Raw genomic sequence first — 27,339 nt, forward strand, 5'->3', positions numbered from 1 at the left:
GATACTGCTGATGGGGGGTGTGTGTGTGGGGATGAGGTTTGACAATAAAAAAAAATTCTGAAATCTGTTTGAAAAATTTCATCACTAAATTTCAGTGGTTGTAGAGTTACGTTAGTGTACTTTAAGTTAAAACACACACACCAATAACTGTGATTGCTGGAAACAGTTTCTGAATTCAAAATATTATTCTCAGTGTAGGAAACACAATTTTCATGGAGCAAGGTTAGCTGAATTGTGATTATACCAACACTGGTGTTATTTTAATTATTTTTTTTTTTTTGCCAAAAATTCCTCATTAAGTTAAAACACTAGTGTGCAAAACTTAAGGACCAGCCAGGTTTTCACCTGTAACTTCTCATAGGGGTGGCCTGGATATGGGAAAAGCATACCAAAGGAACCTCGTGAGGTACAGAAATGATGAAGGAAACAACACTAACACAACAATGGAAACAAAATGGTACAGAGGGCCTTTATTCAAAAATGGCAACATAGCACTGGCTACCATGATACAAATGCATCACTGCCAAAGATGGTACAAAGAGAAGAGGTGGTCCTCAGTAGGAGATATGGCCACCCTTAATGTTGATGCAGGCTTTGCACCACCTGTCCATACTTAGAACAATGTCGTTGATAAGTTCTTGTGGTAACATCATCCATTCCTCTGTCAGTGCCATCTTCAGCTGGTGAACATTTTCTGGTAGGTGTGGACATGCCGCTAGGCATGTCCACACCTACCAAGAGTGTCCCATATGTGTTCGATGGGATTTAGATCAGCGGAAACAGGCAGGCCAATCCATATGAACAATGTCCTCACTTTCAAAAGCATATCAACAGCTGCAGTGCAATGGGGTGTGGTGTTATCATCTATAAGCACGAACTTGAGGCCAATAGCACCTTGGAACAGACACACATCGGGAAGGATTACCTCAATACAGTAGCATGCACCTGTTATGATACCGCTTTCCAATATCTGGAGTTGTGTACGTCTATCCAAGATAACGCCTCTCCAGACGAGAACACCTCGACCGCCATATCGATCCCTTTCAGTGAGGTTTGCAAGGTGATACCGTGTGCCAACCTCTCACCAGATTAGCTGACATCCAGAATCACTGCTGAGACTGAATCTACTCTCATCAGTAAAGAGTACCTTACCCCATTACGATGCTGTCCAGTCCTTGTGTTTGATGCACCACTATAAACAGTGTCTCTGATGGGCAGGTGTTAAAGGGACACAGCATACTGGCCGGCGGGCAAACAGTCCACCTTTGTGGAGTCACCTGGCCACAGTAAACCGCAATATCCTGTGTCCTGTGCAGCTGGTTTGCAATGGGTCCCGCTGTCTGGTGTCGGTCCCTCTTGGCCTGTAGGAGTATATAGTGGTCATCACTGGGCATTGTTTTTCGTGGATGACCACCACTGGTCCTTCGAACAGCTGTACCTGTGGTTCTGAAGGCCAACCACGCAAGTGAGACGATGCTATGGGACGTGAGACAATGATACCGAACTCTGCAGCCACACTCCTCGCACTTTGACTTTCCTCGAGCTTCCCAATTATATGATCCGGGTAAAGTCATCCAGATGTTGTCTACTGGCCATTTTGTTGTCTGTAGCACTGTATGAAACCGATAGAATGTCTGTAACAATTGTGCTCACTATTCCGTAATTTGCACATAACTGCTGAACTGCTGCTTTTATCTGTTGATGTGAGCCCTCTCATCACAATTCAAATTTTTGCATATGCACCAGCTTTCTACCGAACAGCTACAGTTAACTACTGAAAGCTACAGCTATAAAATTAAATGAATCACCACAGGTTGTTTCGTTTAATTTTGTGGTTGTAACCTTTAGAAATAGTGTTGGTCCTTAAGTTTTGCACGGTGTATAAGAAGGTGCATAGTCATGGTACAAAATCCACTTGTTGGACCAGAAATTTGGCAGTTTCAGGTTCCTTAATCACTGTACAGTGGTTTTGTCACCTGTCTGGATTTGAATCTAGTTGGAAAAGACTGGAGGAATTCAGCCAATTTGCATAACATGCACACTGGCTCAAGGGCATGTTGTCCAATTAGCCCTTGAGCACATGCTTGTGGAAAAAAATTACAACACAACCATATGAACTAGCACCATATGGCCTGAGAGGCTGTCCCAAAAGTTGCCTAAGAACAAGGACAAATCCTTTTAGTGAATTAGTGAATGGATTACTAGAGTGTTCCAAAATGTGAAGATATGCTTAGCCGCTGTGGGAAAAAAAAAAAAAAAAAATGGAAGATTGTATAGGACAATTCCTTTGCTTTTGAAAAAAGATCAGTGTGGTATCAATTTCACTGATCTTCAATTTTGACACACCTCTTTTCTGGTCTGGGGTAGCTGCGGACTTTGACTAGACTGATATATACAGGGTTATTCAAAATGAAGTCCGGGGTTTCAAACAATTCCTGTACACACATGAGCAGACATAGGAAGAAAGAAATATTTCCAGAATGCAAGTATAGTAGTGAAGTTTTTTTTTTACATACCCAAAAAAAATTTTTGGGTATGCTTTCCCAAAAAAAAATTCTGAAACCCCGGACTTCATTTTGAATAACCTTGTATATATATATGTATATATATATATATATATATATATATATATAGAATATCAATAGAAAAAGTAAATCAATCCAATAATAAGAATACCATCAAGGAATTAAGAAAACGCAAAAAAAAAAAAAAAAATTATTATTATTATTATTATCGCTTTTTACCGACAATCTAGATGACTTCAACTGGGGCCAACCACCCAGAATGAAGGCAAAAAACGACAAGAAGTTCTCTGTTTCTGTGATGAAGTTCACAGAAACAGAGAACTTCTTGTCGTTTTTTGCCTTCATTCTGGGTGGTTGGCCCCAGTTGAAGTCATCTAGATTGTCGGTAAAAAGCGATAATAATAATAATTTTTTTTTTTTTTTTGCGTTTTCTTAATTCCTTGATGGTATTCTTATTATTGGATTGATTTACTTTTTCTATTGATATTCTGTAGACATTGTGGGTGTATTGCATGATTGCTTGCAACTGCATTAACCCATAAATATTAGTTATTGTCTTTTAACTTTCTTGCTTTGCTTTATTTCTTGCTTTCCTTTTATCACTAATATAACTATTAATATATATATATATATATATATATATAGGTTCTTCCAATCTCATTTTTGAGAGGTCTGAACAAATTTCTTTTCTTCTTGGATTTTGACCAAAGTGTATGCAAAAGAGTGGTCAGATCAATCTAACAGTTTCTCTGTTCATGTCTGGTTTTTCTGCTTACTTTCAAACATTCTACTAATGATCATTTCTCACCATCTCAACTTTTTGCACATTTGAAGCAATCCTTTGAGATGCCAGGTGGCATTTTTAATATTATTTCCTTCCTTCCTTTTTGAATTCTATTAACATACACGAAACTACATTTTCTATAAATTGTCTCCATAAACTTTTTGTACTCTTTCATAAATGTTCTTAGGATTTTTACAGTTTAAATCAAATTTAATGTAGATTCTTTGTGCTACCAATTTATCATTTAATCCCCCCCACAAGTGAAAACTGCTTGCTAAATAAAGCAGTTATTGCATCCTACAGTTAGTGATGCAGCCATGTAAATGCAAGTGCTATACAAGTTGCTAGCTCCCATGCAGAATTTTAGTGTGCCTATTTTATTACCAGACCTCATATCTGCTGTTTAGGATAAAGATTTTATGTCATGTGATTATGATTTAAGTGCTTTTCTTTGGCTAATTCAACCTTAATTTTATACGACATTTAACATTAGAAAGACTGCACACCAATATTTTTATAACAACTAGGTTTCCTCTTTCCCATTTTATTTACTATGTAAATTTTTTAACCAATTAATGGATGCCCTTTTTTCATGCATGCAAGTAGGAATGCTTTGGATAACGTACATTTATACTAGGGTATTTCTATAATTTATAACCTAAAAATAAGCAAGAAATAATTCAAAACTGTTGACCTTTTTGATGCCATCCTTTATTTTAACATTGCAGTGGACACAGCTATGAATAATGCATTTTTTTATATTGAAAACATATACAGTAAACCCTGACTAATCTGGTTACAGTTAATCCGGATGTCAGATATTCCTGATTGAAATATGAAAAATTCTGTTCACAGTGGCACTGGCATGCAACGCCACCTGATAAATGGATAAATGTATTGTCTTTTTATACATTCTAACAAAGCAACAATCAACTAGTCAACAATCAACAATCAACAACTGGAGTGGGAGTGCAGTCTGTGCTACTGCACTCCCACTCCAGTCCTAAAAGACAAAAAAAAAAAAAAAAAAAATTTTTTTGAAAATTTAATGTATAGGTAGTGCTGATGAGAAAAAAAAAAATATATATATATATCACTGTAGAGCCTTTATTTAAAAACTATAAAAAAACAATAATGGCTCTACAGTGATATATATATATATATTTTTTTTTCTCATCAGCACTACCTATACATTAAATTTTCAATTTATTTGTGTTCTAAGTTTTTTTTTTTTTTTTGTCTTTTAGGACTGGAGTGGGAGTGCAGTAGCACAGACTCTTTGAGTAGACCGGGGTTCAAGCTCCTGACTGCTGAATATTGTCGATCTGCCAACCCGCACTGGACCAGCATGGCAGATTATGGTCCAATTCCCTCAGCATGAATTGTTGAGGAGGCTTCCATCCTGCAGTGGGTTGATAATGGCTGCACTTTACCTTTTTTTTTTTTTTTAGGACTATCTTTTGCTTCACTAATCTGGATTATTGCTTGATCTGGATGACCTCTCCCCCCCAATTAATCCAGACTAGTGAGGGTTTACTGTAGTTAACAAATTTTTTTTATATGTGGGCATGCCATTATTCACATAATGGGACTAGTTTATTGTGTGAAGTGGTCGTTGTCACTATGGCAAAACCGTGAAGTTATTGATAAAGGCTCAGAGAGATGCTGCTATTTTTAGCAACACGTTTGCAAGTTGTTTACAAGAAAATTAGTATCAAGTGAATGGGAATAGAAGATCAACACATTTGCAAGTGGTTTACAAGAAAATCGGTATCAAATCAATGGGAATACAAGAGTGTTTCCATTCACTTTGTACTTTGCACACATGTACAAAGTAAGTCAAAAAGTAATTAGCCTGTTATTTTATTTTTTTATGATTAAACTGCTTCAATTACAATGCGATTAATGCTGCAGTTTTGAAAGAAAATTCAGTAATTAAAGAATAATAAAGTGACATTGATTATATATATTTAAAGAGCTCTGGCATACTTTATACAAGGGCATGCCTTAGCTGATTAAATAGATGCCATGCCAGAAAATTCATTGTTGTTATTGTTGTTATTGTTATTTTTGGTTTTTAGGAGCATTAGCAACTAAGGCCATATTGCTCCGGGATATACGGTGGTCATTCCCTGACCTTTCCGCATTCTCCATATTTGGTGGTGACGGGCTCGAACCCCAGTCTAATCAAGAAGCGTGTGCTACGCACTGCTGGTGCTCCTTCCCACCTGGCTACGGAGGCACCCAGAAAATTCATAAACTTTGGACCATAATTACAAGATTAGTGGAATCAGAATTTTTTTTTTTTAGTGCACCTAAATGGGATAATAATTGGTATTGACCATATGGTGCAAGAAAGCCCTAGGCTGTTGCTGTACTATCCAAAAATAAATAAGACATTAAAATAAACTTTCTTTCCTCCCTCCTCACATAGGTACCTATCCAGCTTACTTTTTGAATGCTCTCAAGCTATCAGCCTCAACCAATTGTGGAGGGTCTCTTCATCATAATTAGAATTTATGGCCTCTAGTTCTGGAATCATAACAGTGAAAATTCCATCCTCAGTCATTTTACTTTCACCTGTTCATGCTTTATCCACCTCAGTCAAGTCTCCTCCAAGGTGCCTAGTTTGCAAGCTCTCTATCACACATTAGTCCTTTCTCACATGGATACCCTGCTGACCTAAAGAAAGACACTCTGTCTTTCTTTAGGTGCAGTGTCCATACTTGTTGATGCTCATGTCCTACTGTATATAAATAAAACTTATTTAAACTTTAACATAATCTAAATAAAACTAAATCCATTTAAAATTTAACTTTGTATTTAAACTTTATAAAGTACAAGCTGGGGTTCCACAAAACTTGGCACCTCTGTAGCCAGGTGGGCAGGAGCAACAGTGCATAGCACTGTTGCTCCTGGTCACCTCCAACTTATTCTCCCGACAAGGCACTAAAGTCGGGAGAATAAGTTGGAGGTGACTAACTGAACATCAAAAGTGGCTCTGACATTTTTCACACTTCAACTCAGACTAAGGTCTGAGTTGAAGTGTGAAAAATCTGTCATGGCAAATCAAGATTCCTTTAAGTTGTTTTTTGGGTCTATTTTGAATGATTTTTTTCAAACACTTCAGGCAGACATTTAGTAGTATACCACTCACTGGTGACAGTCTTTCGATCTTCTGGCTTTACAATACAGTACATATATCTAAAAATCTGCTTTTTCTGAAGAAACAAATAACTATTTGTTTTCTGACACTTCTGGTTTGGCAAATTTTCTTGGGTGGAGGGAGTCATTTGAGAGCACTAATGGTTGATTGTTGCTTTGTTACTGGATCAAAATTGTATATCTAAGTTTCATCACCTGTAACAATATCATAAAGCAGCCTTGGATTTGCCTTCATCAAACTTTTTTTTAAGCAAGAAATGGCACCATTCAACACGAGCAACTTTTTGATTATCATTCAAGCTGTGAGGCAACCATCTGCTAACAAGATTCCTGTACTTTAAATTATCATTATTGATGGTATTAATTGCTGCTGATTGAATGTCCACATCTTTCTCTAACTGCTGAAAAATAAATCTTGATCTTCTCTCAGTAAAAATAATACCAGCTCGATTATTTTCAGGTGTGATGGTCAGTTGATGACCTCCCTGAGCAAGATGCATTTCTTCAAAATTGTCTTTTCCAAATTTAAATTCATGGAACCAATTAAAAATTGTCCTAATTGATGGTGCTTGATCCCCCTAAAGCATTTACTAACCTTTCATGGGATTCTTTAACAGTTAGATTCAATTTAAAATAATAGAAAATCATCAAGTATAAACTTTGACAATTAATCTCATTACGCGATCTTTAAAAAAAAACAAGCACCTTGTCAACAGAATCGCACCCTCAGTAACTATTTGAAGGATTTTTATGAAACTTGGCATTCAGGGTAAATGAAAAATGTAGACTTTAATGGTACTATTTATTTTTTATTATTTAACATCATTTGCAAAAGTTTTGGAGTGCCCTTTGTACAATACAATACAAACAATTTTTTCAATTGTTTTTTAATAACACAAGAGCACAATCAATTGTTTTTTTAAAAAAATTGTTTTGAATATTTATTACTTCTTCACACAGTGTCCCATTTCCAATGTGTGAGAATAATTCTTCTGTATCAGCATTAATTTGATTTTGAATTCATATTTGAATATTTTCCTATTTATCAACTTCCCTTTTGTCATTCACTAAATAATTAATATCCTTGTTCAATATTAATTTTGACAGCCATGTGGATGCCTTGCATTTCGTTACCCCTAAAGTGTTTAGTAAAAGAGCTACTACTGGAGAAGAGAAAAATCAGCTTCTAATCTTAGAACAGGAGTCTTCAGTTCTAGATTTTTTTGAAAATTTATATGCAGGTTTGTTGCAGCTACTACTTCAAGTCTTTATTCTCATTCAATCAATGGAATATCAACCTGAAGCAAAATCATGTGAGTATGGAAAGTTGTATAAATTACACATAACACATTAAACTCTTGGTAATAGCTGATGCTTAGCGAATTATGTTTTCTTAAAGCAAAAATATTTGGATATGAAACAATTTAAAATATCAAATAATAATTTAAAACATCAAAGGACAGCTGGAAAAGGACAAGTGTATATGTCTGCCAGGGACTAAATTTGATGTTTAGAGCAGTTATCTTTTAAAGACACATTGTTGTAGATATTGGTAGTAATATATACAATACATTACGAGTAGGAGATCTGAGGATTTCCTTAATAAAAAAGTCATGAGTTAGGATTAAATTTAAAAGTCTCTGGAATAGTATCTAAACAGAATAGGAAGGAGTACATGAACAGAGCTTGTCAATCAATCCACCCTTGGAGAGACTGTGTAAGGCTCACGAGGTAGAATTTTCTCAGTGTGGGCTGTGCTTGTTAACAGGAGAGACTATTTTTACAGGGATGGGATACCCTTAAATCGAAAGAGTGCAACAATATTTGCTGATGCTATTGAGGCAATGTTAGGTGAGTCGGAAAACTGCTAGCATGGGAGGGGAGGATACACAGACTAATAGCAGCCACAGGCAGAGGTGTAAATGATTCTGTAAGTGATTGCAGCTCCTGTTGGAACATTCAGGAGTCTGGGATGATTATAAGGCCTGTTGGGAGGGCAAATACACAGCTGTGTTAGGATTACTAAGAGTAAAAACAGATGCATATATACTTGTTTGTATACTATACTAGGAGCATAGTAAATAAATTTGATGAATTTAAAGTACTGGTTAAGTCATCAAACACGGACATTGCAGGGATGTTGGAGTCATGGTATAATTCAGATGTAAGGGGTGAAGAATCTGAATATGAGAAGTAAAGTGTGTGAGAAGAGGATGGTAGGAGGGAATTATGCTCTTATTGAAGAAGCACGTAGAATCAAAGTACACCTAGTCGACTTGAGCGTGCAGTGCAATGTTGAGTCACTTTGGCATCACCATAAGCACTAGAAAAACAAAAATGGGAGTACCAATGTATTATTATTATTATTATAAGCCATATGGTGCAAGGAAACCTGAGGCTTATGCTGCCAGGCAAAAAAAATTCCCCAAGTTACCTTGAGAGAGAGAAGTAGAAAGGAATCACCAAGAGAAGAATGATGATATCAAGCTCAGGACCTTGGGTTTGCCAAGCCCATACTCACCAGATGTGAGCCCCTGAGTTAGGGATGTAATGTGTATAAAGAATAACTATACAGACAAATAGCGTGCTAGCAAATTAAAATATTTTATAATGAGGAATTTTTTTTTTATAAAAAAAAAAAAAAAAAAAACCTCTTGTTTATACTCCGGCATGACCACCAGGTCAGTGGAGTTTACAATAAATCAATCAATACAAATATTAATCATATTTAGCAGTGTCACGGGCTTGAACCCCGGTCCATTCAAAGAGCTTGTACTATGGTACTCGCACTCCTGACTACTTGGCTACATCAGGCCTCATGGATATTGTAAGGAACTTGTAGGTTGGTCAGTCACATAGTAGCAGGAATTTTGTGAATTTATTTGATGACTGTTTACTACACCAGCATGTTAGAGAGGCAGCAATAGAAAGCAATAGTCACTGATTATCAGTAGTGACTCTTTATGTGTTAAGAATTTTGCAGATGAAAGAACCAATGGCAGTGATCAGTGTATTGATGTCAGATTTACTCAGATGTAACTATCATAAAGGCCAAAGGGAAGGGTTTTTCTTTTGGAAAGATAAATACAATGGTCTTGGACAGTTTTTAAATTCTATTCAGTGGGAATAACTGTTTCCAACAACAAACTATTATTATTATTAGTACTAGTAGTAAAAAAAAAGGTAAACTGCAGCCATTATCAAATCACTGCAGGATTGAAGCCTCCTCAACAATTCATGTTGAGGAAAATGGACCATAATCTGCCATGCTGGTCCAGAGCAGGTTGCCAGATTGACCATATTTAGCATTCAGGGGCTTGAACCCTGGTCTACTCAAAGAGCATGTGCTACTGCACTACAACTCCTGAGGTGCCTCCATAGCCAGGTGGGAAGGAGCAGCAGTGCGTAGCACACGCTTCTTGATTAGACCGGGGTTCGAGCCAGTCACCACCAAATACGGAGGATGCGGAAAAGTTAGGGAATGACCACTGCATATTCCCGGAGCAATATTCCCTTAGTTGCTAATAACAACCAAATAACAAACAACAACAAATACTACTCCTCACCACTTGGCTACAGAGGCCATTAAAAAGGAAAACCACAGCCATTATGAATCAATTTCAGGATGGAAGCCTCCTCAACATTTCATGTTGAATTTCATATGGTCTAAGTTACTAAAATAGTTGCAGTAGTAAGTAGTTTCATGAATGATTGCAAAAACCAAACAGTATAATCTAATACAAAAGATATTTTAAAAGTGAAGCATAAGCTGATTTTTTGATAGTTATAATCAGTATCACAGAATGCCGCATTCCTGAAGGAAATGAATAACTTACGAGAAAAAAATGTTTCTTCCATGCATTTTTGTTCTTGTGTTATAATTGACTTTGTAGCAATTAGAACACAAGAACAGGAATCCAACTTTGTCTATGGAGAAAAGAAATAGGCTGACATCACAAATACGGTTCATTTGTTTCTCGCATTCCTGTGATAACTCTTCCTTAATATGGGACTTTAGAATGTAAACAAGTGAGTGAATGAATTTGTACAAAAAGTTTATAAAAGTTTCTGGCATGGTTGACCATCTGTTTAAGGAAAATTGTCTTTTAAAAGATGAAATTGGCTAGCAGCCAGAAAAACTTCATTATGACTTTTAACCCTGGCTACATTCACTGTCACCACATGTCAACAGATTTTAGTGCTGGTGATTCATCCTTGAAAGGTAGCCAAAGTTTTACTAGGCAAAACATGAAATTGTGCTTTTAATTGACTTAAACTTGTCTTTTGAGAATAGAGCTTCTTTTCATAAATCGTGCACAAAAGGGTGCACAGATTATTAGAACTGGCAAATGATGCAAGGAAGCAAGCCTATACAACATCATAAAAGGAAAAATCAGAGGCCTGGACTGAGTTCTGGGGTACTGAATCAAAGCAGCGAATCTCACCCAGATTGAACTGCTGGGGGCAAACCACAGGCCGAGGACTCCTTACAGATATGTTTCCTCACTTTATAAAATGAGAGAAGAGAATTATTTCCCACATAGATCTTGGGGTGGAGCAAGATCTTTGTGGGAAATAATTCTCAATAATTCTCAAGACAAATAATTTTGTCTTGCTAATTACAGCAAGACAAAATAAATCTGCATTTATTTTGTCTTGCTGTAATTAGCAAGACAAAAAAAAAACTGTTGTTCTTGCATTCTTATTGCTCTGAGCCAGCTAAATAGTGTCAAGGCAATGTGCACTTACTTTAATGTAGTAGTAGTAGTAGTAGTAGTGGCATGTGATGCAAGAAAGCAAGTGTATGAGCTTATATAGCATCAGCCAAAAAAAAAAAAAAAAAAAATCACACCATTCCCTCCAAATGCCTGTCCAGTTCCTCCTTAAATTTATTCAACCTATCAACTTCCACAACGACAGATGGAAGTTTGTTCCAGCAATTAACCACCCGCTGGCTAAAGGCAAATTTCCGCACATATATTCTACATCTGTCTTTTCTTAATTTGAATTTATGCCCCCTTAGGTTCGTAATCTGAACAAGTGGAAGGATCCCATCAGAATTCAGCGTGCTCAACCCATTCAAGGCCTTATACACCTCAATCAGATCACTGCGCAGGTGCCTAGTCTCCAGCCACTGCAATTTGCAAAACTTAAGCCTTTCTTCGTAAGAGCAACCCTTTGTTCCATTCACTAATCTTGTTGCCCTTCTCTGTACTCGTTCCAGCAGCTCTACATCCCCCTTAAAATGAGGCCTCCAAACCTGTATACAGTACTCAAGTTGTGGCCTCTTCATTCCCCTCACCAATCAAGAGGATCCCTTCATTCCCCTCACCAATCTTGTTGCCCTTCTCTGTACACGCTCAAGTAAATCTACATCCTTCCTAAAATGAGGACTCCAGACCTGTACGCAGTACTCAAGGAGTGGCTTGACCATTGCCTTATACAGAGGGACAATCACCACCTTCTCCCTGCTAGCAAAATTCCTATATATCATTGACAAAACCCCATGACCTGCCCTGGCAGCCTGTCTGCATTGCTCAAAAAATTTCATATCTGACTGCACAATTACTCCCAGGTCTTATTCATTTTCTACCACCTTAAGCGTAGTACCACACAGTTGGTACGTTTCTCTGGGGTTACTTCTACCCATATGCAGTACTTTGCATTTGTCAGGGTTAAACTTCAGTTGCCACTTCTTAGCCCATCTGCCCAAATTATCTAGATCCTGTTGCAGTAGCACACTGCCATTACTGTCATTAACAACCCTGCCAACCTTTGTATCATCTGCAAACTTCGACATTAAGCCTGATATACCTTCATCAATATCATTGATAAATATACAAAACAACAGTGGACCTAATACCGAACCCTGTGGGACTCCACTAATAACATTAGTCCACGAAGAGCAGCACTCATTGATTACCACCTTCTGTCTTCTCCCACTTAACCATCCTTTTATCCATTGTAGCAACTTACCCTTAATACCATTCTGCTCCAATTTGTACAATAGTCTTCCATGTTCAACAGTGTCAAAAGCTTTCCTGAAATCCAAATATATGATATCAAAATTATTTTTTGCATCCAGTTCCTTTGTAACCACATCATAATATCCTATCAAATTTGTCAGACAAGACTTTCCCTTAACAAACCCATTCTGTGTCTGAATTATTGCTGCAGTCTTGTCTAGATGATCCTGCAATGCATCTTTAACCAGTGACTCCATCATTTTACCCGGAACACAAGTTAAACTAACTGGTCTGTAATTACTTGTGTCACCCTTCGATCCCCCTTTGTGAATTGGGGATACATTTGCACATCTCCAGTCCATGGGAACCTCCCCTGAGTCCAAGGATGCTCTCATGATTATGGCTAAGGGTTTGCTTAGTTGCTTTGCCGCCTTCTTTAATATAACTGGATAGATCCCATCCACCCCAGGTGCTTTTCTTATGTTTAACTTCAACCATTTCTCCTCCACTTTGCTTTCAGTTATTACAAAATCATTAAGTATCCTGCTACAATTTAATAACCTTCTGCCATTTTCAAACCTTAATAATTCCTCATGTGTGAATGTAGATGCAAAATACTCATTCAGTTTGTTTGCTATCTGAGCAGGATCATCAACACTCGAACCATCGATGTCAAGTGGACCAATCAGATTCATCCTCTTCCTTTTAGAGTTTATATAAGTAAAGAAATCCTTGCTGTTTTTCTTAGTATCTTTTGCCAAGGATTTCTTGTAATCTGCCTTCACCTGCCTAACCTCCTTTGTGACCTGATTACAGACTAGCTTATATCTGACATAGGCTTCTGAGTCGCTTGAAAATTTATATGCATCCCATGCATTTTTCTTCTCTGTTACGAGTCTCATTAGTTCATTAGATAACCATTTAGGCCTAAACCTTGAACAATATTGAAATGTAGTCCTCCATGATACTGCAAAAGTACAGTGGTTTTACCCTTATCACTCATTGTAAGAATTTTGGGGTCAAGTCCTGTGCGGGACTGGAGGAATTTCTAAAGGCCTCTCAATTGAGGCTGTAGTTAGGTGGTCTCAGACAGACAGAGAGAGAGAGATTAGAGTTACCCCCAAAAGTTACTCTGAGTTTTTCAGCTTATGATCTCACATTTCTGTAGACATAGTACATAGTGCCACAATATGGTCTAAGTTACTAATGTGCCCCAAACCTGACAACATCTGAAGATGATTAAAAAATAACTTGTTTATTTACAGCAAAATTGCACCTAGCCCTCTTATAGCATAGTTCATTACAGCATGTTTTTTTTTTTTTAATACCAAAAAATTTATGTTATGTGAATTATGGTTTGCGTTATTGCAATTTTATGGATATGCAATCTTAGTTACCAATTTACAAAGCATGGAAGAGACATATCAAAGGGATAACTTTGGACCACTTAACATAGATGGGTTGATTATTGATGATCATGCTCAGGTAGCTGATAAACTGAATGAGTATTTTGCATCTACATTCACACATGAGGAGTTATTCAGGGAGGAGAATGCCAGAGGTGTATTAAACTCTGGCAGTAAGCTAGATAATCTTGTAATAACTGAGAGTAAAGTGGAGGAGAAATTGTTGAAGATAAACATAAAAAAGGTACCTGGGGTGGACGAGATCTATCCAGTTATATTAAAAGAGGCAGCAAAGGAAGTAAGCAAACCCTTAGCCATAATTATGACAGCTTCCTTAGACTCAGGGGAGGTAACCATAGACTGGAGAAGTGCAAATGTGACCCAGTTCACAAAGGAGGATCAAAGGGGGACACAAGAAATTACAGACCTGTTAGTTTAACTTCAGTTCCAGGGAAATTAATGGAGGCATTGGTTAAAGAAGCACTGCAGGATCATCTAGACAAGACTTCAGTTATAGCTCGGACACAGCATATGGGAAGTCTTGTCTGACCAATTTGATTGGATACTATGATGTGGTCACAAAGGAACTGGATGCAGAGAATAATTTTGATATCATATATTTGGATCTTAGAAAGTCTTTTGATACTGTTGGACATGGAAGACTGTTGCACAAATTGGAGCAGTGTGGCATTGGAGGCAAATTGCTGCTATGGATAAAGGGATGGTTGGTGGGAGATGAGAGAGAGTGGTAATCAATGGACACTGCTCTTCGTGGTCAAATGTTATTAGTGGAGTTCCCCAGGGTTTGGTGTTGGGCCCATTGTTGTTTTGTATATTTATCAATGATATTGGTGAAGGTATATCAGGATTAATGTCCAAGTTCGCAGATGATACAAAGGTTGGCAGGGTTGTTAACGACAGTAAAGACAGTATGCTACTCCAACTGGATTGAGATAAGTTGGGCAAATGAAGTTTAACATTGACAAATGCTAAGTACTGCATGTGGGTAGCAATAACCCAAGAGAAATATACCAACTTTGTGGTACTACACTCACGGAAATGAAAAGTGACAAAGACTAGGAGGTAATTGTGCAGGCAAATATGAAGTTCGCTGAGCAGAGCAAACAGGCTGCCATGGATAATCATTGTCCCTTCCTGTCTCTGCTAGCAAAATTCCTATATATATAGGAATTTTGCTAGCTATTTTGCTATTCCTATATATATAGGAATTTTGCTAGCAGAGACAGGAAGGGACAGTGATAATTTAACAAAATTTAGCAAAATTCCTATATAGGAATTTTGCTAGTAGGGACAGGGAAGTGATTATCCCGTTGTACAAGGCAATGGACAGGCCACACCTAGAGTACTGTGTACAGGTCTCGATGCCTCATTTTAGGAAGGATGTAGAGTTGCTAGAACGAGTAAAAGAAGGGGCAACAAGATTAGTGAGCGGAACAAAGGGATGCTCTTACCAAGAAAGGCTTAAATTCTGCAAATTGCAGCACCTGGAGAATAGGCACCTGTGGGGTGATCTGAGTGAGGTGTATAAGGCCTTGAATGGGTTGAACAAGCTGAATGCTGATGGGATTCTTTTCTTGCTTAGTGTAAGAACCTGAGGGGGCATAGATTCAAATTGAGGAAAGACAGTTGTAGAATAGATGTGCAGAAATTTGCCTTTAGCCAGCATGTAGTTGATCGGTGGAACATCTTTTGTGGAAGTTAATAGCCTAAATAAATTTAAGGCTGAGCTGGACAGGCATTTGAAATGAATGGAAGGGTGAAATGGGAGGGTTTTTTTTTTTTTTTTTTTGGCTGATGTTGCATAAGCTTGCTTTCTTGCATCATATGCCTCTGCTAATGCTAATAAGATGAAATGACAAGTAGCAACTTACCTTAATAAGAGAGAGAAACAAAAAAAACTAAACAGCATCAAGCATAATGTATTCTTCTTCAGAGTGCATTATGCATATAGGTGTCCCAGGACTCAAACACCAGGTTTGGCTGCCTCCCCCATCTATGAAGATGTCTGAAGCTACTCACAAGCATTCTGACTAGACTGTTGCTTTGATACTCATTAATGTGTAATCTACATCACTGGTGCCAGACTTGGTCATGAGTGAAGCTGTGATCTGATCAAATGCTCTCATTTAGTTTTAGAGACTATTTCAAACAGAATATGGTTAATTTTACTTGTCTTCTAGATACTCAGTCATTTTGTATTATCACTCGTAGGGTAAAATTTGAAAGTCTAACATCATTCCTGGCAGATGCTTCTGTAGGATTACCAAATATGACTAAGTTGCTTCAAAACCCTTGGCTTATTTAGAATATACTCTTCAGTTGTGGGCACACCACTGCCTACTTAGCTTTATAGGAAAGGTAGTGCCATACCTAGACTTCTGCCAGCCCTGGGTAAAATATTCATCTGGGGCTGGCAGAAGTTGCAAAAATTAAAGGTAGAATTCATAAAATTGAAAAATAAAGGAAACATCAGAAATTATTCAAATCTTTATTTATTTAAATTTTAACGACTAGTATACATTGTTTATATAAACTTAAGTTTTCACATCATTACCTCAAGATATTTACTTGACATAAATTGTCTATGACATGTTTTTGATATTTTTTTTTATCTTTTAGTACATCTTGTTCTATTGACATAATGGCAGTTGTAAAATAGGAAGGATGTTGTCTTGGTGAATTGTTGCTCGTGAATATGTTTTAACTCTTTTTGAGTTTTGAAAAATTTCTCTCCAGACACAACTGTAATTGGCAATATTAATATCTGAAGAGAAATTATGATTTTTGTATATAATTCAACTAAATTTTTTTTTTTTCTTGAATAAATGTCAATAATTCAAAGCAACTAAATTTTTTTCTGGCTAAGGTAAAGAAAGCCAACACCAGAACGATGAGAAATGTTGGATAACTTACGCGGAAAATTAGTTTCCTGACACTGGACTTTAGTGCTGCTCACTTGGTAAACAGACAGTAGGTGTTATTGGTCTGGAGCCGAAATTGAGAAGAATATATTGATTGACAAGTCTGCGTGGCAATCGATGAAATGATTGGTGGTGGGCAAGAAAGACGACAAGCTACTGTGTAGTCATTGGTTGGCATTATAATGTGTATTTATGAGTAGAGAACTGTGCATAATAGTTTTGTGATGAGCGGTAAACAGGTAATAGCAACGATGAATCTTTTAAAGATGGAAGAAATTTGTAAGGAAAATAAAATTGAATGTATTTCTAAATATGACTGTGATTCTAAAGAAAAAAGGTTAGGTTACCCCCTCCACTTCGGGAGGGGTTCAAGCTCCCATGGGATTCAAGTGGGGGTAACCTGACCTTTTTTCACCATTATGGAAAGTTTTCATTAGGGCAAGTTATGATTAATGTTTCTGAGTGTTACTAAAGTGATACTAAACCGATGTTATCGTGTGTTCTGTTTGCGCACAAATCAGTACATCGTTTGCCATGCCTATCTGTCAATCAATATAACATTCTCGACTTTGCTCCAGACCGATAACACCTACCATCTGTTTACCGAGTGAGCAGCACTAGAATGCCGTACCGGGAAACTAATTTTCCACGTAAGTTATCCGATGTTTCTCGTCGTTCTCTTGTTGGCTTTCTTTACCTCGCCTTTTTTCCTTTTAAAACATGCTGCAAATAGGTGGTAGATGACTCTCATCAATTGGTGCAATACCACGACTTTGTTTATTGGAGCCTTCTAGTGGTGGAACCCATCTTTAGTTTCCAGAGCTAAGTTCCGGTCAACTCTTCCCTCCCCATCTCTTCCATCATGCAGTATGACTGATGACTTTTGAGGTTATGATGGACATCATGGCAAGATCTAATCTTACTTACATTTCAAGGGTACAGCTCTAAAACAGAGTTTGCACGTGGGCCACTAGTTAGTACACTGGACCAAACCTATTGGTAACTCTTTAGCAGGCTTCCGGATCAGCTAGTGTATAATCTTGCTACCTCTACTCTGCCAGATAGTGACTAGAGGGAGTCCGAGTAGTGTGTATGGAGGAGACATTGTCGAGACCACATTATGTCAAGGATCTGAGTATATTCTTACCATGTGTACGCCATATCCAAAAATTTCATTACTTCATACAGCATGTCACCCAACTTTTTCTTACTATTGAATACACCATGAATTGTCAAACTAATAGAGCTAACTTATCTGCAAAAAGATCTAAACCTCCCAAACACTTCTTAGTTCATTTCAAGAATATACATGGTCTCAATTCTAATCTCAACAATGTCCATTTCCACTTGCAGTCTACCAAACCCCATGTACTTTTTCTGACAGAAACTCAGTTATCGGTTGATTCAACTACTGCTCATCTCAGTTGCCCAAATTATTTTCTGTATGATTCCTTTCACCTCATAGGTGACACTTGTGCATATGTCCATTCCGATATTCCCTGACAGAGATTTGGTAATTTGGAATCCCCTCTTTTTGATCTTCTCTGGCTTAAAATCTCTCTCCCTTTTTCTGTCAAATTCATCTGTTGTTTTACCATTCTCCCAACTCTACTAATCATTTGGAGCTCTTTGACTTCCACTCTTTGCAACTTGACTTTCTCCATTCCAACTTTCCTATCAGTGGGGTAATTTTCCTTGGTGATTTTAATGTTCACAACTCCAGCTGGCTGTCATTTTCAAGTCACACCGACCCAGCTGGTCGAGATGCTGAGGCTTTTGCAATTAGTAATGACCTTGCATGGATTGTTCATTTATCTACCAGAATATCCTAGTCATACAGCCAACATGCTTTATCTTTTTCTCACAAACAACCCTTCTAAGTACACGGTCGAAGTGAGAGGTCCTTTAGGCACTTCAGATCACAACTTGGTGATTGTCTCTTCTCCAATGGAGCCTTTATCTCATGGCTATTCCCAACCTTGTGTTGTTTGGCATTACAAGAATGCAAAATGGGATGACCTGCAAGATTTCTTTTCTTCTTTTCCTTGGTCGGATTACTGTTTCAAAACTTCTGATGTCAATGTTTGCTCAGATTGTGTCAGTGAAATTATTCTTGTAGGAATGGAATCCTTTATTCCACACTCCACTTTAAAATCTCGTCCTTTATCCAAACCTTGGCTTTCCAATAAATGTGCTAAGGCTGTTCAAGAGAAGAATGTTGTGTATCGTAATTGGCTTGTTTCCAATTCTTCAGTTTCATTTTCTACCTACACCAAAGCTCGCAATGATTGTAAAGCAGTTATTAATCAGTCGAGACTAGATTTTAAACAGGCCAAGAGTAGAAAACTTGCTTCTTGCTCTAATGTTAGCTAAGTATTCTGGTCTCTTTGCCAAAGCTATTGGTCACAACTTTTGCCCATCTCTGCTCCCACCTCTGTTAAAACCAGATGGTTCTGTTGTACCTTCAGCCAAGGATAAAGCTGACCTGCTAGTATCCCATTTTTCTTCCAACTCATGTATTAATGATCTTGGTAAAACACCTCCCACCATTCCCAACAAGCTCTATTCAATGCCTCCTGTGGTCTTCCTTCAAAAGGATGTCACAAGGATTTTGATGAAACTTGATGCTCAGAAAGCTCCAGGTCCTGATGGTATTTCTCCACTTGTTCTCAAAACCTGTGCTCCTGAACTTATTCCTGTTCTTTGACCCCTTTTTTTCACTTTCTTATTCCAAACGTGTTTTTCCTTCTGCTTGGAAATTTGCTCATATCCAGCCAGTTCCTAAAAACTGGTGACAAATCCCTCCCATCCAATTATCGTCCCATTGCAATTACTCCTACTCTTTCTGAAGTAATGGAGAAATCAATTCTTTACATTCAACAATAAATCAATAATTCACCTCCAACTCTTTAACTACCTAGAAACCTTCCGTTTGATCAACGATCGCCAGTATGGATTCCATCAGTGTCGATCCACTGGTAATATTCTGGCTTATGTTACTCAGTTATGGACAAATTCAATGGAAAAGTTCAGTGAAACACAAGCAGTTTCTCTTGACATCTCAAAGGCTTTCGATCTGTTTGACATAAAGGTCTTCTAAACAACCTTCCATCTTATGGTTTGCCAACTGTTTTTTGTATCCAGTTTTCTCTCTGATCGCTCACTGAGGGTGATGGTTGATGGCTCTCTGTCTTCTAACTTCACTAATGCTGGTGTCCCCCAAGGTTCAGTTCTTTCTCCCACTCTTTTCCTATTGTATATTAATGACTTTCTTCCATTGACTGAAAATCCTATCCATAGTTTAGCCAACGATAGCACATTGTATTCCAGGTAATTCTCCAGTGGGGCAAAGGCAACTTAGTTGATTTCAATTCTTCTAAAACTCAGTCTTGTCTTATATCTTGCAAAAAGGGTTCTCCTGCTCCTATGCTTATCTTTGGTGACACTCCAATTTCTAGGCAAAATGATATGTCTCTCTTGGGGATTACCCTGACTTCTAATCTCGCTTAGCACAAACACATTACAAATATTGCTTCCTCTGCATCTAAAAAACTTGCTTTTCTCTTTCGCTCTCAGCGTTACTTTTCTTCCAAACAGTTTTTCTCTCTGTACAAATCGCAAATCCACCCTACCATGGAATATTGTTCCCACATCTGAGGTGCCCCCAAAACCTCTCTCAAGCTTCTAGATTCCATTCAGAAGAGGGCAGTTAGGTTAATTAATGACTCATCTCTAATAGAGTCTCTCCACTTGCTGTCTCATTGACGTACTGTTTGTGCTGGATGCCTTTTCTACAGATACTTCCATGGGCACTGTTCTTCTGAATTGGCTTCTATAATTCCTGCTCTCTCTTTCAAAGCAGTCCAAACACGTACCGCCATCATCCAATATCCATTTACTTTCCAACTTCAAACTCACAGAACCAATTTTTTTTGTCTTCCTCATTTATTCATTCAACTGCCGTTTTTTGGAACAACCTTCCTTCATACATATTTCCTGAAAATTACAGTCTACAAAAGTTCAAGTCTAATGTCAACAAATATCTCTTTTCGTGTTCTCAACTTCTAACCCAAGCACGGTACTACGTACCATAGGTTCTAATACCTCTCGTGTTTGGGGTTTTCATTAAAAAAAAAAAAAAAATTGGATTTCTTGATTATTATTATTATTATTAGCCATATGGTACAAGGAAGCATGAGGCTTATGCTGCACCAGCCAAAAAAATTTCCCATGTTACCCTGAGAAAGAGGGAGGGAGAGAGAGAGAGAGAGAGAGAGAGAGAGAGAGAGAGTCAGAAGTAGAAGGGAATCACCAAGAAGGCAAGAAAGAGAAGAATGATGATATCCAGCTCAGGACCCTAGGTGTTACTCTTTAGCATCAATGTTGCAGCTCCTGTCTTCACCAGTGAGAATTCCTTCAAGGTGTTGACATTCCATTTCTATAGCATTTTCAAATAAATTCATAAAGTTTTCTGATTTTAGAATAAGATGAAAAGCCGAGAGTATTTCACTCGTCTGATCAAATCTTTCTTGTAAGCTAACGATAGCTACATCAATCATTATATAGCTCCAGATTTTAGAATTTTTAGAATATTCTAAAAATTTCCATTTCAAACCTTTTGGTTGGATCAATAGAACATTCGTCTGAAGTTTCGTTAGGTAACCTTGTGGTTTTTTTTTTCTAGAAACTCTCACTTCTGGTAACACTGACGGCACTTCCACCTCAGTTTCAATGTGTGATTTATCCATACACAATTTAAATCCTGATGTTCTGAATTTGTTTATTTGACTATGACCACCTTCTATCAATATAATTTTAGTGTTCATATCAATTTCACTACTTTGCATGGCTTTATTTACTTTATTTATAATACCCAATGTTTCATACCAAACAACTACACTTATAATAAATTTAAAAGAAGTAAATTCTATTAACAAGCCTTGTATTTCAGACTGCAATTTTGCATTTTTGCCTTTAGCCTGATCCTTTATTTCATTTAATGCAGCTGTAATATCCCATAACTAATATCATACTGCTTCAACAGCTTTTATCTTTCCTTTCCATCTTTTTTCCTGGTAGAGATTTCACAGTACTTAAAATATCCCACCTACTTTAATTTATCTTTCTATCATTGGAATTTGGACCCCTACATTCCTGGACCCTGGGTGACCCCGTGGTCTGCCCATATCTAGGTACAGCACTGAGAAAAGGTGTGAAAAGTGTAGATTATGTAATGCACCAACTTAATTTGTATGTTCAACTAGTAATTTTTCAACTTCTTGTTCTGTCTCAAAAATTTATCAGTAACCAACTTTGAAATTAGAGGGTAAATATTTTCTTTTTATTTACAGTAATTCAACCCATAGTTGCCTCGGCATTGTCGCTTGGTGCCTTGCTGCTTGCGGTGCGTAGAAAGGATGATGGAATTCTAGCCACCATTTTTTCTGTGTGTGGTTGGGGAGCTATCTTCACTTCACGGATTGTAGGAATCTCTATGGCTGTTTACCGCATTCGTAGTTTAATGGTATTTCCTTGCTTTATTCATGGTGTAGCTGTCAGTGTGTGGATAACTATATTAGCAATTAATAGTCATGGGAATGAAAATTCTAAAAACTGGCATTTAAAAAAGTGCAGACTTGGAGTATTCCTTCTTGTATTTGTGCTCTTTGGGTTGCCATCAATAATATATTGGCCCATTATGTTTCAGCTGAAAGAGAAAAGACGTCCCTTAATTTTCTTAACCATAACTTTGTTAGAGAACAGTGCATGTTTTGTTGTTTGGTTTCTTATGAGAAATAAAAATGTCTGGTCATCATATGAAGTCGTTCTGGCATCACTGTTGATTGGATCTACCATAATTGGAAGTATCTTCATTGGTCTATATATTTTATGGAAGCCAAAAGAAACAGACAAGGTCGTGTTGTACGAAATGAAGGTAAAGCAAGTAGATTCATATGGTATATATTTCAACTTTTGTGATGACATTTTTAAACTTCCTATAGAAACTATCAGTAGTGAAGAAAAGCAACTACAGGATCCCACTGCTTGTTTGAGTGAAACAACACAAGAAGTATAATGACAGAATTTAATTTAGAATCTTTGTGATTTGAAATAAGTCATAATATCAAGTTTTTTTTTGTTTTTTTTTTCTTATTTTTTGTTAGTTGTTGGCGCATCGGCTTCTGTGGCCATATTGCACCTCCCAAGGTGTTTGCATTTTCTACTTTGATCCCGCCGGATTCGAACCCATGACCTTTGGGTTGCCAGGCAGGCACTTTATCCACCCAGCTAGCCTGGTCAGCATATCAAGTTGTAGGAAAAACAAACAACCAAAATCCCAATACAGTGGGGAAGGGCAAAAAACATTTAATACTGCACTGTAATTAAAACACACTGTATATTTAGTGATCAATACATTTAATAGGAATTTTGAACTTTAGAAAAAAAAACAGAACAGTGATCCATTATTTTATCCAGGAAAATTAATGGAATCACTGGTTAAAGAGGCAATGCAGGACCATCTAGAAAGAAATGCAATTATACTGCAGTTACATCATGGACTTGTTAAGGGGCATTCTTGACTGACCAGTCTAATTGGATACTATTATAAAGTAACAAAGGAACTGGATTCAAAAAATAAATTTTAATATCATATACTTGGATTTCAGAAAAGCTTTTCATACTGTTGCAAAGAAAACACTGCTATATAAATTGGAGCAGTGCAGCATTAAGGGCATGTTACTGCTATAAATAAAAGGAAGGTTGTGTGGGAGGAGACAATGGAGTACCTCATGGTTCAGTGGTGGGCTCATTGTTGTTTTCTATATTTATTAATGATATTGGTGGGGAAGGTATATCAATCTTAATTAGCATTAGCAAAGGCACACGATGCAAGAAAACAAAAGCTTATATAGCATCAGCCAAGAAAAAAAAAACCCTTCTCATTTCACCCATCCACTCACTCCAAATGTTTGTCTAGTTCTGCCTTAAATCTATTAAAGCTATCAACTTCTACAACGACAGATGGAAGTTTGTTCCAGTAATCAACTACGTGCTGGCTAAAGGAAAATTTCTGCACATCTATACTAACAACTGTTTTTCCTCAATTTGAATTTATGCCCTCTTGGGCAATTATTCTGAGCAAGAGGAAGAATCCCATCAGCATTGAGCATGCTGAAACCATTCAAGGCTTTATGCACCTCAATCAGATCACTTCACAGATGCCTAGTCTCCAGACACTGTAATTTGCCTTTCTTCATAAGAACAACCCTTTGTTTCATTCACTAATCTTGTTGCCCTTCTCTGTAGTCATTGCAACAACTCTACATCCTTCCTAAAATGAGGCCTCCAGACCTGTATACAGTACTCAAGGTGTGGCCTGACCATTGCCTTATACAAGGGGATAATCACCTCCTTATCCCTGCTAGAAAAATTCCTGTATATCATTGACAAGACACCATGAGCTACTCTTGCAGACCGTCTGCACTGCTCAGAAAACTTCATATCTGCATGCACAATTACCCCCATGTCCTTTTCAATATCTACCATTGTCAGTGTAGTACCACACAGTTGGTATGTTTCTCTTGGGTTATTGCTACCCATATGCAGTACTTTGCATTTGTCAATGTTAAACTTCAGTTGCCACTTCTCAGCCAACTTATCTAAATCCAGTTGGAGTAGCATACTGTCTTTACTGTCATTAATAACCCTGCCAACCTTTGTATCATCTGCAAACTTGGACATTAATCCTGATATACCTTCACCAATATCATTGATGAATACACAAAACAATAATGGGCCCAGCACTGAACCCTGGGGAACTACACTAATAACATTTGTTCACGAAGTGCAGTGTCCATTGATTACCACTCTCTCTCATCTTTCACCAACCATCCCTTTATCCATTGTAGCAATTTACCCTTAATGCCACACCTCTCGAATTTGTACAGCAGTCTTCCATGTGCAACAGCATCAAAAGCTTTCCTGAAATCCAATTATACAATATCAAAATTATTTTTGACATTCGGTTCCTTTGACAAAGGTTAAGTTGTATCTTGAGTAATACATACAGGTCTGGAGGCCACATTTTAGGAAGAATGTAGATCTACTGGAATGGGTGCAGAGAAGGGCAAGGTGAAGGGAATGAAAGGGTGGTCTTACCAAGAAAGGCTTCAGTTCTGCAAATTGCAGCATCTGGAGACTAGGCACCAGCACCAGTGAGATGATCCAATTGAGGTGTTTAAGTCTTTGAATGGATTGAGAAAGCTCAGTGACGATGGCATTCTTCATCTTGCTCAGATTATACATGTGAGGGAGATTCAAATTGAGGAAGGATGGTTGCAGGATAGATATGCAGAAGTTTTCCTTCAGCCAGCAGATGGTTCATTACTGGAACAAACTTCCATCTGTTGTGGAAAGGATAGTTTGAATAAATGCAACATAGAATTAGACAAATTATTTTTAGGGATGAAATAGTGATGTTGAAAGGGGTTTTTTTTTGGCTAATGCTTCATAATCTTGTTTTTTTGATCAGATACCTATAAAAAACTATTACTATTTCAAAAAGGGTGGAGTTAGCCAGTGTCAGGCAGGGGAGGTGGATTCTGCTCTAAATTCAGCCAAATCAGCCTTGAAAACTATGTATAGATACAACACAGTAACACATCATAGCCTAAGTTGTTTGAAAAGCTAATTAAACAACATCAGCTCTGAACTACAAATTTTTGTGCTCTATCAAATGTGAATATCCAAATCAGTATGACAGTAGAAAATAGTTTGATAGAATGAAATCAATTGAAATAATAGTATGTGAAAAAAATACATGAAATAATATTTTAAGTGAAAGTAACAAAGAGAAACTATAAAAACAGCTTAAGTACAAACACATTTTTACTTGGTTTTACATCTGCAAAAAGCCATTGGTCATAAGAAACAAGGAAAATCCATTAATTGTAACATTTTTTTGAAATGCAGAATAAAAATAATCAGTAATATATTTTGTGAAGTTTTGTAATGAACTTTTTTCAATATAACAAAGTTATTTAAATTTCTAATTATCCATGTAGCAACTGAATGATGCATTAATTATTTTTGTATAGATTATTCATTTATTTTATACTAAGAAGCATCTCCTCATGTAAATTTTTGTATGTTACCAAATTATTTATCCTTTGATTATTGTTACCTACCAGAACTACTGAAATACTGGATCATTTCTTTTTTTCCCTTAATAATTTATGGTGACTTTTTTGCTTATTGAAACATCTTAGCAATTGTGCAGCTCTTATTACTTCTAGGCAGTTAACAAGACAATTATTCAGACAGGAGATCTGCCAATGCCTGTTGCAGGAGTGCTATAACTTTCCTTTCAAGGATCAAATCATTTGAAATAAGAGCACTTCATTTCACTTTGTAGGCTTTAGAATGTATTTATTACTAATATAGTCTGACAATGATATGTTTCACAGATGTTTTCTCTTCTTCAGACACCAAAGCATGAAACTGGCATCAGTTTGGTACTTTGGTGTTTTTGTGATGGTACAATTGTAAGATTACAATCGTTGAAATAGAGGACAGAGGGACAGAGAATGCTCGCTTTTGGTTGTCTTTTTTTTTTTTTTAGAGAAAGTTCATAATATAAATAACGAAAGATATAGCCAAACACTTGATAGTCTTAATAAGACTATTAAACTAATTACCTATTAATAAAACAACAAAGGACGATTCAAACAGTACACCTAAATCACATTACAAAATGATAATGCCAAGCCACATGCTGTTCATATCACTCAGATAAAAATTCCAGACCTAGGGTGGAGAGTTTTTCTCATTGTGCTTATAGCTCAGACTAGGTCCCGTCTGATTTTTTTCCAATTTGGGCATGTGAAGAGATATCTTTGTGAAAAAGTTTTTCAGTAATGAGGAGCTGAAAAAGAGAGTGACATGCCGACTTCAATACCAGGATCCATCTTTTCACCACAGTGCATATCTGAGTTGGAAAAACTGTGACAAAAATGTATTGATAAACAAGTGGATACATAGAATAATGTATGCATGCTTCCCAGTGTTTGCTTAATAAATTATATAAAGATAAACTTTTTATCTGTTACCTTTATATTTCTACAGCCAAAGAGGCATTATGTACTTAGGGACTGACCCTCGCATCACTTAATTTAATTTTATCAATTTATGGTTCTGAATTTCAGAAAAGTTCTACATGCTTTTGACTTTTGTAAGTCCAAAATCAGATAACTCAGGTTAAGTCAAATCTCCTTCTCCTCTGATTTTCAAAACTATTTTCATGCTGCCACCTGTTATAAAGTGTCTAAAATTAGTTAGAAACACAGGTAAGAGTTTCAGCACACACATTAATATAACAAAATTGTGCATTAATTGAAACACTGAAATGACTTTGAAAAATGTAGATTTATACATTTCCCAGAGCTCACACATGACAAACTTAAATCAACATACATACTCATGAAAGGGTTAAAAAAAAAATGCTTCTGATAAGCTGTTAATTAAATGTGTACAAAGTAAAAATCCATAAAT

The 27,339-nt window shown here is 37.0% G+C and overlaps 1 protein-coding gene across 1 annotated transcript in view; it reads left to right on the top strand.

Annotated features, from left to right (window-relative positions):
* The window catches only part of LOC150087942 (uncharacterized), a 61,641-nt gene extending 38,777 nt beyond the window's left edge, over window positions 1-22,864 (top strand). Inside the window, exons 3-4 of the mRNA XM_090369971.1 lie at window positions 7,582-7,787; window positions 22,140-22,864. Of these exons, the coding sequence (XP_090226097.1) occupies window positions 7,582-7,787; window positions 22,140-22,864 (931 nt within the window). The remainder of the gene's footprint in view (window positions 1-7,581; window positions 7,788-22,139) is intronic.
* The last annotated feature ends 4,475 nt before the right edge of the window (window positions 22,865-27,339 follow it).

Source organism: Mastigoproctus giganteus, chromosome 3 (assembly GCF_048544385.1).
Source record: "Mastigoproctus giganteus isolate SK-2022 chromosome 3, ASM4854438v1, whole genome shotgun sequence".
NCBI classification, from domain to species: domain Eukaryota; kingdom Metazoa; phylum Arthropoda; class Arachnida; order Uropygi; family Thelyphonidae; genus Mastigoproctus; species Mastigoproctus giganteus.